A 14,866-nucleotide genomic window follows, 5' to 3' on the forward strand; every position below is an offset into this window, starting at 1 on the left:
TTTCTTTACAATATTTATTAATCCCTGAAATATTTTCATTTGTCTGCTTATCTAGTGTCAGTCTCCCCTAATAAACTGAAGCACCATGAAGGCAGACCCAGTTACCCTTGCTCATTGCCACATTCCCAGATCATAGATCAATGGAAATGTTGGAGTCAGACTGCTGGTGTACAAATTTTAGCTGACCGCTTAGTAGATCATGACCCTGGGCAAGTTAGCTCCATGTCTGTGTTTCCTTATCTGTAAATTAAGTAGAATACTATAGTACACACTCATTTCGTAGGAGCTATTGTTAGAATTAACTGAGATAATGATATAAGTACACATAATAAATGGTGTTATTTTTTTTTATTGACATAATTTTTGCAGAACAATGTTCAGAGATCTTTAACTTTTGAAGCCTTGGGGTTTGTTTTGAATGTTGTGTTTGTGTTAGGTTCTTGCTCATCGTGGTGGCTATTGGACTCTGCTTCAGAACTGCTGTCGGGCCCTTTGGAACTTTACTCATGAGCTACAGATACTTCTTAAACAAGCAGTGGATCTGTATAAAACATTTCCTATTAGCCAGGATGGTTTCCTCTGTATCTGTGTTATGCCATTCTATTTGGGAGCAGAATTACTTATTGACATGTTAATAGAACTACAAAATATCAATTCTATTAAGGTAAGGGCATTTTAGTAATTATTTTTATCGTAGTCAATTAACAAAGACTTTTTGCACCTTGGGATAAACAGAAATTAATATTTTCATTGAGTCTTACTTGGTTTGTGTATATTTCATTTGCTTCTCATTATTATTTGGTTCAGAATACACAGCTCACATTGATATTAATTATAAATACCTTAGCCTGAAAATTCAACTTTTTAAAGGAAACAGAAAGTAACATTTATTGAACTCCAGCTTTTTTTTTTTTAAAGATTTTATTTATTTATTCATGAGAAAGAGAGAGAGAGAGAGAGAGAGAGGCAGAGACACAACACAGGCAGAGGGAGAAGCAGGCTCCATGCAGGGAGCCCGATGTGGGACTCGATCCCAGGTCTCCAGGATCACGCCCTAGGCTCAAGGCAGACACTCAACCGCTGGGCCACCCAGGCTGCCCTGAGCTCCAGCTTCTGTATAAAGTACCTGTAATGCATTTAATCCTCATAGCAAATTTTTGACCAAGAAACAGACTCAAAGAAAGATCATATAACTTGTCAGTTGCTCTGTACTTTACTGCTTTATCTGTCCTTGTTCTATTATTCCAGATCTGGTAGACTTTGCAGCCATTTAAAATCTACCACACTGTGGTAGAAAATAAAACGGAAAAAATGCAAACATGTTATAACTTAAACACATTGAAAATTAATGAACACATAAACACATTGAGTAATGGAGTTTATATTTACATTTCCAGATGTAAAATACATGAAAACAATAGCACAAAAGACAGAGTAATAAGTTTTTTCCACTTCATATAAATGCAAAGTGGTACACTATTAACTCTAAGTAGAATGTGGTAAGTATCCATTTAATAATCCTTAGAGTAATACCAAAGGAAGAGATATAGCTAAAAAGCCATTGCAGTGAAGTGGAAACTAAATAGTGGTCAATTAATTAAAGAAGGCAGGAAAAAAGAAACAGAGGAACAGAAACATATGGGCCAAACAGAAATTAAGTAGCAAATAATAAATCTAACCCAATCATATCAATTATTATATTAAATATAAGTGCTTAAACACCCTAATCAAAAGGCAGAAATTGTTGGATATAAAGAAAGACATGGATAGTTGGCCACATGAGAAGTATTCTGAATATAAAGAAAGTGATTGATAATAAATCAGTGGAAAGAGATATACCATGATTACAGTAAGCATTAAAAAAACTGGAGAGACTTTATTAGTATTAGTATTAGATAAAATAACCTTTATTTTTTTATTTTATTTTTTTTTAAAGATTTTATTTATTTATTCATGATAGTCACACACAGAGAGAGAGACAGAGAGGCAGAGACACAGGCAGAGGGAGAAGCAGGCTCCATGCAGGGAGCCCGACGTGGGATTCGATCATGGGTCTCCAGGATCGCGCCCTGGCCAAAGGCAGGCGCCAAACCGCTGCGCCACCCAGGGATCCCAAATAACCTTTAAATTAGGGAGTATTTAGATATTTAGTATTTAGATAGAAAAAGATAAAGATAGAGATAAAAACATTTCATAATGAGAAGAGGCTCAATTAACCAGTCATAAATATGTATGCTCCTAATAACAGAGACTCAAAGTATATTTGGACACCCAAAGCATGAAGAGCTTCCAGATGGTGAAAGCATTGATGTGTTGAACAGTTGTTGTGGCCTGACTCCATGGGGAGGGGGCATGGAAGCCCGTTGTCAAGGACCCTTCCAGACTATGTACCTCTTTCATTTAGCTTTCTCTGAGTTGTATCCTTTATAATAATATAGTTTTTTTAAGATAGATTTATTTATTTATTTATTTATTTACTTACTTACTTACTTACTTACTTACTTACTTATTTATGATAGAGAGAGAGAGAGAGGCAGAGACACAGGAGGAGGGAGAAGCAGGCTCCATACCGGAAGCCCGATGTAGGACTTGATCCCGGGACTCCAGGATCGCGTCCTGGGCCAAAGGCAGGCGCCAAACCACTGAGCCACCCAGGGATCCCCGAGTATCCTTTATAGTAAAACTGTAATCCTAAGTATAATGTTTTAAGTGAGTGTCAGTCAGTCAGTTATTGAACCTGAGGGGGTTATGGAAACCCCTAAATTTACTGTTCATTCAGAAGTGCAGGTGACCTGAGACTTGTGGCTGACATCTAAAGTAAGAGCAGTCTTGTGGAGGACTAAATCATTAAACTTTTGGAGTCTGACCTTAATTCTGGATAGGTAGTTATGACAGAATTGAGGTGCAGGACACATAGGTGGATTAGAAACAGAGCACAAGTGTGTGTGCTCATCAAGATGGATTATATGCAGGATCAAAAAATAAGTCTTAATACAATTTTAAAGACTGAAATCTTGAAGGGTATGTCCTCTGACTCCTACCATATGGATAGACTAATAAAAATTAGGAAGAAAAATCTCCAAATATATGGAAATTAACGCAATTCTAAATAATCCGTGGGTCAAAGAAGATAACACAAGAGAAATATTTCAAAATGATGACAACATATTAAAATTTGTGGGATGCAAATAAACCAGTGCTTAGAGGGAACCTACTAGTTTTAAATGTTTAATAGAAAAGAAGAAAGATATAACATCAGTTATCTAAGTGTACACCTATAGGAGCTGAGAAAAGAAGAGCAAATTAAATCCAAAGTAAGTAAAAAGAACAAAGGAAATAATAAGCAGAAATAGATATAAAACAAAACAAAACTAATAAAGTTAAAATGAATCCTTTGAAAAGGTTATTAAAATTGGCAGAATCCTAGGAATACTGATAAAGCACAAAAGAAGGCATAAATAATTGACATTAGTGATGAAAGAGGGATATAACTATAGATCCTATAGATATTAAAAGAAAAATAAGAGAATATTACAATCAATTTTTACTAATGAATTTGATATCTTTAGATGGAATGGTCATGTTTATCACAAAGCACAGCTTAACAAGAAGCAATAGAAAAAATGACACAAGAAGCAATAGAAAAAATGAATTGTCCTAAATATATTAAAGAAAATTAGTTTATAATTAGGAACTCTGAGATAAAGAATACTCCAGACCCAGAATATTTCCCTGCGGAATTCTAGCAAACATATAGAGACAAAATAATAAATTATATACAAACATTTTTTAGAAGCAAAGGCGGCTTAAATCCAAAAGATGTATCAAAAAGAAAGTAATGAACCAATATCCCTCATGAACATAGACACAAAACTCCTTAATGAAATATTAGCAGATTAAACCCAGCAATACATAAAATAGGCAAATGAGGTCTATAATATCTACAGTTATACAAATGATGATCAAGTGGGCTTATTCCAGAAATATAAGGTTAACATTTAAAGATCAATCAAGAGGCACTTGGGTCGCTCAGCTGGTTAAATATCCAACTCTTGGTTTTGGCTCAGGTCATGATCTCAGGGTAGTGAGATCAAGCACTGTGTCAGGCTCTGTGCACAGAGTGGTGTCTGCTTGAAATCCTTTCCTCTTCCATCTCTCCCTCCCTCTGCTTCACCTCCTATTTGCTTGCACACTCTCTCTCAAATAAAAAAATAAAAATCTTTTAAAAAGTAAAATAAAGATCAATCAAGGTAATTGACTATTTTAACAGAATAAAGGAGACAAATTATATGGCCATTGAAATAGAACAAAAGTATTTACAAAACTTGATATCACTTTTTCCACCTGCCTTCTCTCCCTTCGAGTTTGCTTCAGCTGCACTGCTCTTGCTCTGAATTCTGGGTTCTTGCTAAGCCAGGGCTGCCATCATGATTATCTATCTGGACCTCATCAGCCATGATGAAATGTTTTCTGGCATCTACAAGATTTTGGAGGTTGTGAGTGAGCTGTGCCTGGAGGTGAAGGGGAAGATAGTCAGCAGGACAGAAGGTACCATTGATGGAAATGTACTTTGCTGAAGGCCCCCAAGGCAAAAGTAGTGAAAGCACAGTAATCATTGGTGTTGATATTGTCAAAAACCATTACTTACAGAAAACAAACTTCACAAACGAAGCCTACAAAAAGTTCATTGTAGATTGTAGGAAATCAGTCTAAGGCAAACTTGAAGAACAGAGACCAGAAAGTATAAACCTTTTATAACAGAGGCTGCAGACAAATCAAGCATGTCTTTCCTAATTTCAAAAACTACCAGTTCTTTATTGGTGAAAATATGAAACCAGATGGCATAGTTGCTCTGCTGGACTACCATGAGGATGGTCTGACCCTATATATAATTTTCTTCAAGAATGGTTTAGAAATGAAGAAATGTTAGCAAAATGGAAAAAATGTTAACAGAATGGCAATTACTTTAGATCTGTTACCTGTCATCATAACTGGCTGCTGCTTTTCATGCATCCATACAATATCAGGACTTGGACAGTTGGATGATGTCGTCTTAATCTCTTATTTTAATGTTGATTTATTTGGAGTGGACTCATTTTTTTAAAGAGAAAAAAACGTATCATGTAGATTACCTAAAAATAAAATGCATTTAAACTTATTTGCGAGAATACCTCTTACTTTAATATATGTTCAAACTAAGTCTGTCTTGTAGTGTTACTGGAGAGGATAAAGCCTGCTTGTAGACCACAAATAGAAAGAATGAGACGAGCTTCAGGTAACTTCTACAGGGAAAACTACTTTTGGAACTGGTGTATAAGCAAAAAGAATAAGAATGGCAAGTCTTAATTCTAAGTTGAAGTAAAGGAAAAGACCATATTCATAGAGTGCCAAATGTGAAGTGGATCATTATACATTTCATCACCTATAAACAGAAATAGTTGACTCTGGAAGAGATTATTAAAAGAATAAAAAGAGACTAATACAGTTGGAAGCAAAACAAAAACAATGCCATTGATATTAAAGACTCTCAGCAAACTAGGAATACCTGATAAAAAGTAGTATCTACTGTTAACATCATACTTAATGGTGAAATATTGTGAGCTTCCCTCTAAGATTGGGAACAAAGCAAAGATGTCTGCTCATACCACTTTTGCTCAATATCATGCCAGAGATCCTGACAAGTGCAGTAAGGCAGACAAAGAAACCAAAGGCATGCAGATTGAAAAGGAATAATATGAGTTTTTACATAGAAAATTCTAACTCTTTAGTACTCTATAAAACAACTACTAGAATTAATAAACAAAATAGCAGCACATAAAGTCAATTAAAAAAATAAATTGTATTTCTTTGTACTAACAGAAAACAACTAGGAAATGAAATTTTAAAAATATCATTCAAAACATCAAATTTCTAGGAATATAGCTAATGAAATCTGTGTAGGATTTTTATATTGAATATTATAACACATTGCAGGAAAAATTAAAGAAGATCTAAATAGACACAAAGATCATGTTCATGAATGAAAAGACTTTATATTGCTAGGATATCATTTCTAATTTGGTCTGTTGATTCAATGAAATCCTAATGAAAATTCCAAAAGACATTTTTTTCGGTGTAAATTGACAGTTCATTTTAAAACTTATAAGCAAATGCAAAGAAATGTGAGTGGCCAAGAAAAATCTTTAAAAAGTACAAATTCGGAGAACTCAGGGCTTATCAATGCTGTAGTAATTGGAAGACTATGATATTGGCATAAAGAGAGAAATATATCAGTAAAATAAATAATCTTAAAATATACTCCTATGTATGGTCAATATGTTACAAAGGTATCAAAACAATTCAAAGAATTCAAAGAAATGACAATCCTTAGCACCCAGATGTGTTCTTTAAAAACCATTTCCCACTGGAAGAAGTAGGACTCCTTGGTGTTAAAAAAAAAAAAAAAAGGCTGATTATGTTTTTCTATGTGAACTATATTTGAGGAGACCCAAACAGTTAACAGCCCGTGATGAAAAATTTTTCTTTATAGAATTTCCAGGTAATAAATGAAGAAATGATGTTAAAATTAGAATATGAGGATTTTGTAATTCTTTATGAATTCATGGGAGGATGAACAGCACCAGTGAAGTATATGTACTTGTTGGAAAAAAATAAATCAACCTGGAATCAGAGCAAGTGTTTAAATCTAACCAACAATTTACAGAAAATCCAAGGGACAGAAACATTTGGAATGAAACTATGGGGATGATGCATCAATAAAAACACAGCCTATAGGAACTTCCTAATTTCAAAACTCTACAAGATAAACAACCTGGTTTCTTTAACAAAAAATTGGGGGAAAAAAAACTGATAGTAGATACCCTTCTTCTTCATGGATGGCCCAGGAAAGTTATTTCAGCTGTACTCAGGAAATGTACTCATATCTGAATGAAAAAAGAATGTGTCAGGATCCCTGGGTGGCACAGCGGTTTGGCACCTGCCTTTGGCCCAGGGCGCGATCCTGGAGACCCGGAATTGAATCCCACGTCGGGCTCCCGGTGCATGGAGCCTGCTTCTCCCTCTGCCTGTGTCTCTGCCTCTCTCTCTCTCTCTCTCTGTGACTATCATAAATAAATAAAATTAAAAAAAAAAAGAATGTCATCTTGTTGGCAGGCAGGCTCTGGCATAGCAGTCACCTGGGAAAAGCTGAGTGGCTTTACTTTTTCCACACTCACCAAGAGTAATGGTCAAGAGTGCCTCCACTTGGAATCCTGAGGTCAAGGAAATGGAGATAACCCCTTATGCAGCTTTGTGCTGCTGGAAATCTTACTATAAAATCAGTGGGTAGTGGGATGGAGCTCATAACATCAATAAAATGGAAACTACCCTTTACTGAGTATGTCCCATGTGCCAGCAACCGTGCTAAGGAGGCTAATTCACATAGGTCACATATGGCACACCTGTTATTCACACCTACCCAAGACTGACTTGAGGCATGCATTTTACATTGCACAGACAGATGACTTCCTAGATTTCTTCCAACCTTAAGGACCATGAATCTTGTTAGGGATATATGCCTTCTACTTTTGTTGATATCTTCCCTCCCCTATGTGTGGATTACCCTTACTAGTAACATCAGCTTAAGAGAGGCTGGTCTTGAGTTACCCAACTATTTCCTGGGCTGCAACCTGGCTTATAGGTGGATTTAAGGAGTTTTATTTGCCTCAAGAATTTCTAAGGGTACACACAAGTGCATCAGGGACTCATGGGAAATGAATACATTAGTTACATGGTACCTCTTTAACTTAGGGAAAAATAGAGTTTTCCAGGAGATTTCCTTCTCCATAGGTTTAACCTTTGCAACCTGATGAATGTAACCAATATATTATGGAATTGTAATTATTTGTGTATACTAAACCTGTTCTTCAAAACTTTATCTTATTGGTTTAATACAGATAGTGACTGTGTACCAGAAGTATAGACCTCAGTTTGTGCTAACATGGTAATGACTAGTCATATGTGGCTATTTGAAGTTAAGCTAAATTAAAATTAAATGAAATTAGCTCTAGTATCCACACATGCTTAGTGGCTACTATATCAAGCAACACACACATAGCACATTTCCATCATCATAGAAAGTTCTGTTGAATTGCAATATTCAGGCTTTGCTTTGCATAATAAAAACATATAATTTTCTTATCTTCAGTTCTTTTCCTGTTAAAAATAATCACCTTCAGTTTTCAGAAAAAACGTGTAGTAAAATCTGAAAATGCACATTTTTCCCCGTGTGCTACTTGTAGGTTATTGAAGAAAACGGAGAGTTCAGTGTTCCAAGCTGCTATGGAAATATTAAAAATGATAATGGTGGTTCTAGCCTTAATTTTGAGTACCATTTGGATGATGTAAATGTGGTTGGTTTGAAATGGATCCATGACTTTGTGTTGAAATCTCTGGAACTTTTATATCAAGTGGAAAAATGGGAAACACTGGTATCACTTGCCATCCAATTCAACACAATTTCACAGTAAGTATTGCTGTAAGGGCAATTAAAGGTGACGAGCTCTCGTTTAAAAAATGTGTTTTCACTAATGTCTGTTTTTTAATGTATTTCTACCCCTCTCTAGTGAGAGATACACAGAGCAAGTGACACCACTCCTGGTGTATGCCCAGCGTCAGCTGCTTCTAAGAATATCCAAGTTCAATGGCCCAGATATTACCCAACAACCTTGTGCAAGATATGAGGCTGAATACAAAGAGAAGGTGAGTTTGGCTGTATTACCTATGCAGATGTAATTTCTGATGAGTGGATATATAAAATACAAAGATGTAGAGATCAGAGAAATATTATTTTCACTTAGACATTTATCATTCAAATCAACAAACATTCCTGAAAACCTGATATGTGCCAATATTTTCCAGATACAGGGTTAACGAAAATTAAGCCCTTGTACATAGGAAACTTACCTTCAGACCAGCACTGATGTATTCATTAGACATAGTCTAGAGCCACAGTACTTTCAGAGGCCCACTGAATGTTTCATTTTTTTTAATGTGAAGAAAAAAATTAACTTTTAGGTCAAAGAAAATATTTGAATTTTTATGTTAAAATTAACTATATTTGTATTTATGCCAACATCGTCCTATGATATAATTTTTAATATTTTTTATGGATGTGTGGGTTCATGAAAGTAAATGTCTAAGGACCCAAAAGTCATGATACAGCTTTGAGTTAGGTGGTGGAAAGAGAAGTAAATTCTTTCATTTGTTAATTTAATAAATGTGTATCGACTACCTGACTGTGTAATCCCAGAGTCATAGCATACTGTTACACATTTGTGTCCTTCCCTAGGGCTCCCAGTGTAGGTGAGGCCTGAAATCTAGTCCTGCCTCCCACACCAGTCTGTGTGCTTGTGGAGTTGTGGCCACACGGTGAGGGCTCCATTTATCTTCTCACAGAGGTTCCTTATAGCCCTTGCATAGTCTAGCCTCCTGCATTTTCCACGCAATGAGAATACAGTGTGAGTTCTTGCTTTCTGGAGTTTAATTTTGCAGGGGTAGAGGTAGGGCCAGAAAATAAACCTGTAAACAGATGCATAAAAAGATTTATGATCATCATGAGTTCTCTGAAGAGAATAAACTGGGTCAGTGGGTTAGAGATAGGTGGGATGGAAGGTGAAAATCTGGAATGACTCTTGAAAACAGTAACCTTTGATGAGAAATGGCCAGCCATTCATAAGAAAGAGCCTTCTAGCCCAAGGGAAGAACAAGGGCAAAGGCCCGGAGACAAGGAGAAGGCCTATGTGTCTGGAATGTCACAGACAGGGGAGAGTGTGAAAAGAGGGGGCTTTGCTTCTTCCTCTTCTCCCCAATGTCATAATGTTAAATCTTCCTGTCTTCTTTATCCACATACTCTCCCTTGGTGAGCTCTTTCAGTCTGTGGTTCTAAGTATCATCTTTATGATAATGACTCTTGAAATTCTAGCTCCAGTCTAGACCTTTCTCCTGAATTCTGTGTTGACATATTCCCTGTATCAGTCAGGGTTCAGAGAAGCAGAACTAGTAAGATCTATTATCTCTCTCATCCATCAAGATTAATTGCTAAGAATTGGCTTATGTGATTATGGAGGCTGGCCAGGCAAGTCCAAAATCATAAGGTGGTCAGTCAGGATCATGAGCAGGAATGAACCTTACAGGTATGGCCAGAAGCTATTACCCTTAGGCGGTCAGTGAGGGATGATTCAGTCAGTAGACCTGGATGCTGTTTGGAGTCTGAACTCCTCCAGCACATTGGGGACTCACCTGCTTAGGTCAGGCCCACTGAAAATAATCTCTAGCTTAAGGCATATTTATTAGGGACTTTAATTATTATCTGCAAAATCCCTTCATAGCCACAGCTAGATTAGGGTTTGAATAGCTGTGTGCATTCAAAATGGATACTTCCCTTCTTTTTGTCCTCATAGGTCAGCCTAACCAAGTTGCCTAACCATACTGCCTAATCAACATGATCTCTTAGATGTTTAATACACTTCTGAAATTTAGTATATCTCAGATCTGTTCTGACAAGTCTTCCCCACTTCAACTGATGACAATACTGTTCTCCAGATTGCTCAGGCCAGACACCTTGGAGACATCCCAGACTCCTCTTGTGCTTTCATTACTCCACTTCAAATTGGTTATCAAAGCTTCTACCTTCAAAATGTATTCGGGGGCAGTCCCAGTGGCACAGCGGTTTAGTGCTGCCTACAGCCAGGGGTGTGATCCTGGAGACCGAGATCAAGTCCCACGTTGGGCTCCCAGTGTGGAGCCCCTTCTCCCTCTGCCTCCCTCTCTCTCTCTTTCTGTGTCTTAATAAATACATAAAAATCTTAAAAAAAAATGTATTCGGAACCCGTCCACTTAACACTACCTCCACCACATCTACTCTGATCCCAGCCCCTGTTATATTTGCTGAGATTCATGCAGTGACTTCCTAATTAGTCTTCTTGCTTCCAATCTCCCTGAATCCCTGCCTCCAGCCTATAATCTGTTCCTTATACAGCAGGTAGGATGACCCTTGAAAACCCTAAGTCAGATCATGTCATTCCTCCTCTTTAAAGCCTACAGCAGCTTCCCACCTGCTTCAGAGATAAAGTGAACATCTTTATCAAGGCCTTAATGCACCACACATTCCCCATGATCTCCGGTGACTCATCTCCTGTTAATGCCCTGCAGGTTTCAGCTGCTCTGTTCTTTAAGATGTTCCTGCCTTGGGATCCTCCATTTGCTGCTCCCCTGCTTAGGACGCTCCTCCCCACCAAATATCCACGCTGATTTTTCCTCACTTTTTTCTAGTCTTTGCTAAATGTCACTTTCTGTGTGAGGACTGGTCTCACTAGCCTACATAAAATTATGTACCTGTTTGCTCCATTTCTCTCTACAGCACTTATAGCTCTTCAGTATACTCTCTAATGTACTCCTCTATTTTGTTCATTGTATTTCTACTTTCTCTAGAATAAGTTCCATAAGAATAGGAACTTTACTTTGTTCACTATATTATCCTTGAGCTTGGAGTAGTGACTGACACATAATAGGTGTTCAATTAAGATTTATTTAATGAAACTGGGAGATGGGAAGGACTAGGTCAATTAGGGCCTTGTTAGGCCATAGAAAGGAAGGAATTTGCAGTTTATTAGATTGCTTACATCTAATTGTGCAAGTACCTACAAGGGACAATAAAGAAGCAGCATCTACATCAGACATAGATTCAAAGAGGTTGTATTTTGAGAAATAGGTTAGTTCAAGGAGTAGGAATGGAGAGACAAAAAAGGTTCTTAGACTTTCTTTTTTTTTTTGGGAGAGAGAGAGTGAGCAGGTGTGCCTGTGAGCAGAGGAGGGGCAGAGGGAGAGGGAGAGAGAATCTCATGTAGGTTCCATGCTCAGCACAGAGCCTGATGTGGGGCTTGATCTCAGAACCCTGAGATCATGCCCAAGCTGAAATCAAGAGTCCGTTGCCTAACTGACTGAGCCACCCAGGTGTCCTGGTTCTTGGGCCTTTTAAAAGAATTTCCTTTTGTCTAAAATTTTTCTGATTTCAGATATTTTACAATTTTAGGACCAAAGTGTCTGTTAGAAAATAAAGTTTTAAAATACTACAGAGGAAGTTAGTTTTGACAAACTTCACCAGGGAAGTTTAAATTGCATTCATTATGAGTAGGGTAGAAAAATCAGCCACTGGAAAAGAAGCCTATATTTTAGATATGTTTCAGCTTGCATAATGGAAGATATATTTAGACTAGTGGATTTACAGAATATCAGAAAATCATATTCTAATTGCTCTACATAATTTGCCTAATGCTCTTCCAGCTGTGCTGAACAAAAGAAATATAAAAAGTTATGTGGCTCCTTTTTTCCCTGAAACTTATCATGATCAAGTGTTATTCTGCTAGCTTTTATTTGTAGTGTCCTTTTGTATTTCTTTTTTTTTTTTGACAAGTGAAAATAAGATAAACATTTTAAGTAAACCAAATTTTCAGGCATAAATACCTTATTAAGTAATATTTGTTTTCCTTTTCCTTTTTAAGATAACCTGCCGAAATTTCATTGGGAAGCAGCTCAAGATTAATCCTTCAACCAGTGAAGTGACAGATACAGAAAACTGCACAGACTTCCTGAAAAAGTTGATCTATTCAGGTTGGAACCATTTTAGCATGCAGCTTTTTTAAAGCAAGGTTTGCCGTTGTGTTCTGCATGTCAGCTCTTCCATAATTAAAATGTTTGCAAAATCTCTTTTGCAGGCTTATTGGACTGAAACTAATCCATTTGATATTTATCATCTTATTTTGCTATAAATGTCGCATAAGGGGAATTAAAACACATGTGCTTATTAGTTTAATCTGTAAATTAGAGAAAGAAAAGGAGAAAAGAAAATTATTTGAAAAATAAGCATGGAATAGACTATCTTGTACATTTCTCCCTGTTTTTATCTCACTTGGGAAGTCATCAAATTGATCTGTTGCTATTCTTTTTGGAGCTCTGTCTTGACTCCCATAAAAACTCCCATTCCTGGGGCACCTGGGTGGCTCATTGGTTGAGCATCTGCCTTCGGGGCAGGTCGTGACCCTCAGGTCCTGAGATTGAGTGCTGCATCAGGCTCCCTGCAGGGAGTCTGCATCTCCCTTGGCCTATGTCTCTGCTTTTCTTTTTCTGTCTCTCATGAATAAATAAATAAAATCTTCAAAAAAAATCCAAACAAACAAACTCCCATTTCCATAATGAGTGTAGATTGTTCTCCTATTGGCTCTATCATGATTGCGTTGTAGGTCTTTTCACCAGAGCACAGGAGAAGATGAGGGAATGTCATGACTCCTTTGCTTTTAGCCAAGAAGCCCTGTTGGAGACTTTTGGCAGTGCAGTTTGTGGGAATGAAGCAATAGAATCAAATGAAAATGGAAATAATGCTTTCTCTTAGTTGCACTTGCCATGTGCCTCTGTTTCTGGCATAGGGAAGGAATGCAAATTTTTCCTTAGGATTCTTTCATTTATCTCTTGATTTTATGTATGTATGTGTGTAATCATTTATTCATTTATTGAGACAGGCGGCCACTCAGTCATTTGGCAAACATTTATGGAGTGTCTACTGAGTGTTAAGTGCTGTACTGGATACTGAGACCACAAAGACACTAAAGATTTAGTGAGACTAAAGATTTGTTATCCTAGAATTTACAACCCATTGAAAGAGACTGGTAAGTAAACCAGAGATGATAGTATAGAATAAGAACTGTCATGTTAGGACTACCCCTGCTGCTTCCACTGTAAGCAGTGGTAGTTAACAGCATTGCTGCTGAGAAGACTGTGCAATTTGGTGGAGCTCATTAAAAAGGAAAAGACAAAGCTGAGGTTAGAAAGATTGGCAGGTGGGCCTTAGAAGGTGGGATATAGAAAAGCAAATTTATCTGGAGGGCTAAAAAGAGCTAGATACAAGGATTTAAAGAAGGAAAGTGAAATGATCATATTTGCGCTCTGGAAAGAACCTTATGCAGCCGTGTTGGGAACCAACTGAAAGCATAGCTCATGGAAGCAGAAGGGTGGCTCCTCCTGAGGAGGAGGAGGATGTGATAAGGCTCTGGACTTAGGTGAGGATAACATGGGAGGAGACCGACATGAGAGAAAGCCTGAAGAAGTCCAGAGGATTGTGTTCTATACTGCTTAGACGAGGATGGGAGGAGTCCAGGTTGCCTTCGTTCCTGACTTGGGTGGCCAGATGGATGTGATGTCTTCACTCCACAGGAAAACTGAAGGGAGGAGCAGATCAGAGAAAGTTACTTTGGAATTAGTGAGTTTGAGGTGCCAGGGTGATTACTGAGTAGAACTATTCAGTATATGGCTAGATAGACCAGTCAGGCATTCAGAGATTTACATTTTCATCATCAGTACATTGGTGGTGGTTGAAATCAGGGGGTTTTCTTGCATGAGGTCGCTCGGGAGAGTTATATGGAGTATAGACCTGAGGACAGGCTCACTTTGGAAGCTGTATCATTCAAAATGGGCTATGCTATACAGTAGTAATAAACAATCCCCAAATCTCATCGCTTCCACACAAGGGAAAGTCTGGTTTTTTGCTCACGCTACTGTGTTTGATGAGGTTGAATATTGAGCTGCTGCTCATCATAGGTTGATGGAACCTCCATCTTGACACAAGCTTCCATGATTGTTTCCAAGGTAGAAAGGAGAACATGAATTTATCCTCTAGAGGGGCCATACTGAGAGGTGAGGGCAGAAGGGAAGGGGAGAATGGACCCAAACACAGGAATTTTATAGGGCAGAAGTTGAAGGTATTCTCATTGGGTACTAAAGATTTTCTTAATAAAGCAAGGGTTTAAGAGCCTAGCCAAGGTTACTAAAGTAGAAG

At 37.5% G+C, this 14,866-nt stretch overlaps 1 protein-coding gene and 1 pseudogene across 13 annotated transcripts in view; both read left to right on the plus strand.

Moving 5' to 3' along the window:
• The window catches only part of CFAP54 (cilia and flagella associated protein 54), a 291,046-nt gene that overhangs the window by 143,599 nt on the left and 132,581 nt on the right, over positions 1-14,866 (plus strand). For all 13 annotated transcript variants that reach the window (XR_003133016.3, XR_003133013.3, XR_003133014.3 and 10 more), the window contains 4 exons: positions 437-664; positions 8,280-8,503; positions 8,604-8,739; positions 12,540-12,648. Coding sequence is in view for 9 of the 13 variants with exons in the window: in XM_025438907.3 (XP_025294692.3) it covers positions 437-664; positions 8,280-8,503; positions 8,604-8,739; positions 12,540-12,648 (697 nt within the window). In the remaining 4 variants the exon portion in view is untranslated. The remainder of the gene's footprint in view (positions 1-436; positions 665-8,279; positions 8,504-8,603; positions 8,740-12,539; positions 12,649-14,866) is intronic.
• Positions 3,291-5,081, plus strand: LOC112654409 (translationally-controlled tumor protein-like; annotated as a pseudogene).

Source organism: Canis lupus, chromosome 15, assembly GCF_003254725.2.
Source record: "Canis lupus dingo isolate Sandy chromosome 15, ASM325472v2, whole genome shotgun sequence".
NCBI classification, from domain to species: domain Eukaryota; kingdom Metazoa; phylum Chordata; class Mammalia; order Carnivora; family Canidae; genus Canis; species Canis lupus.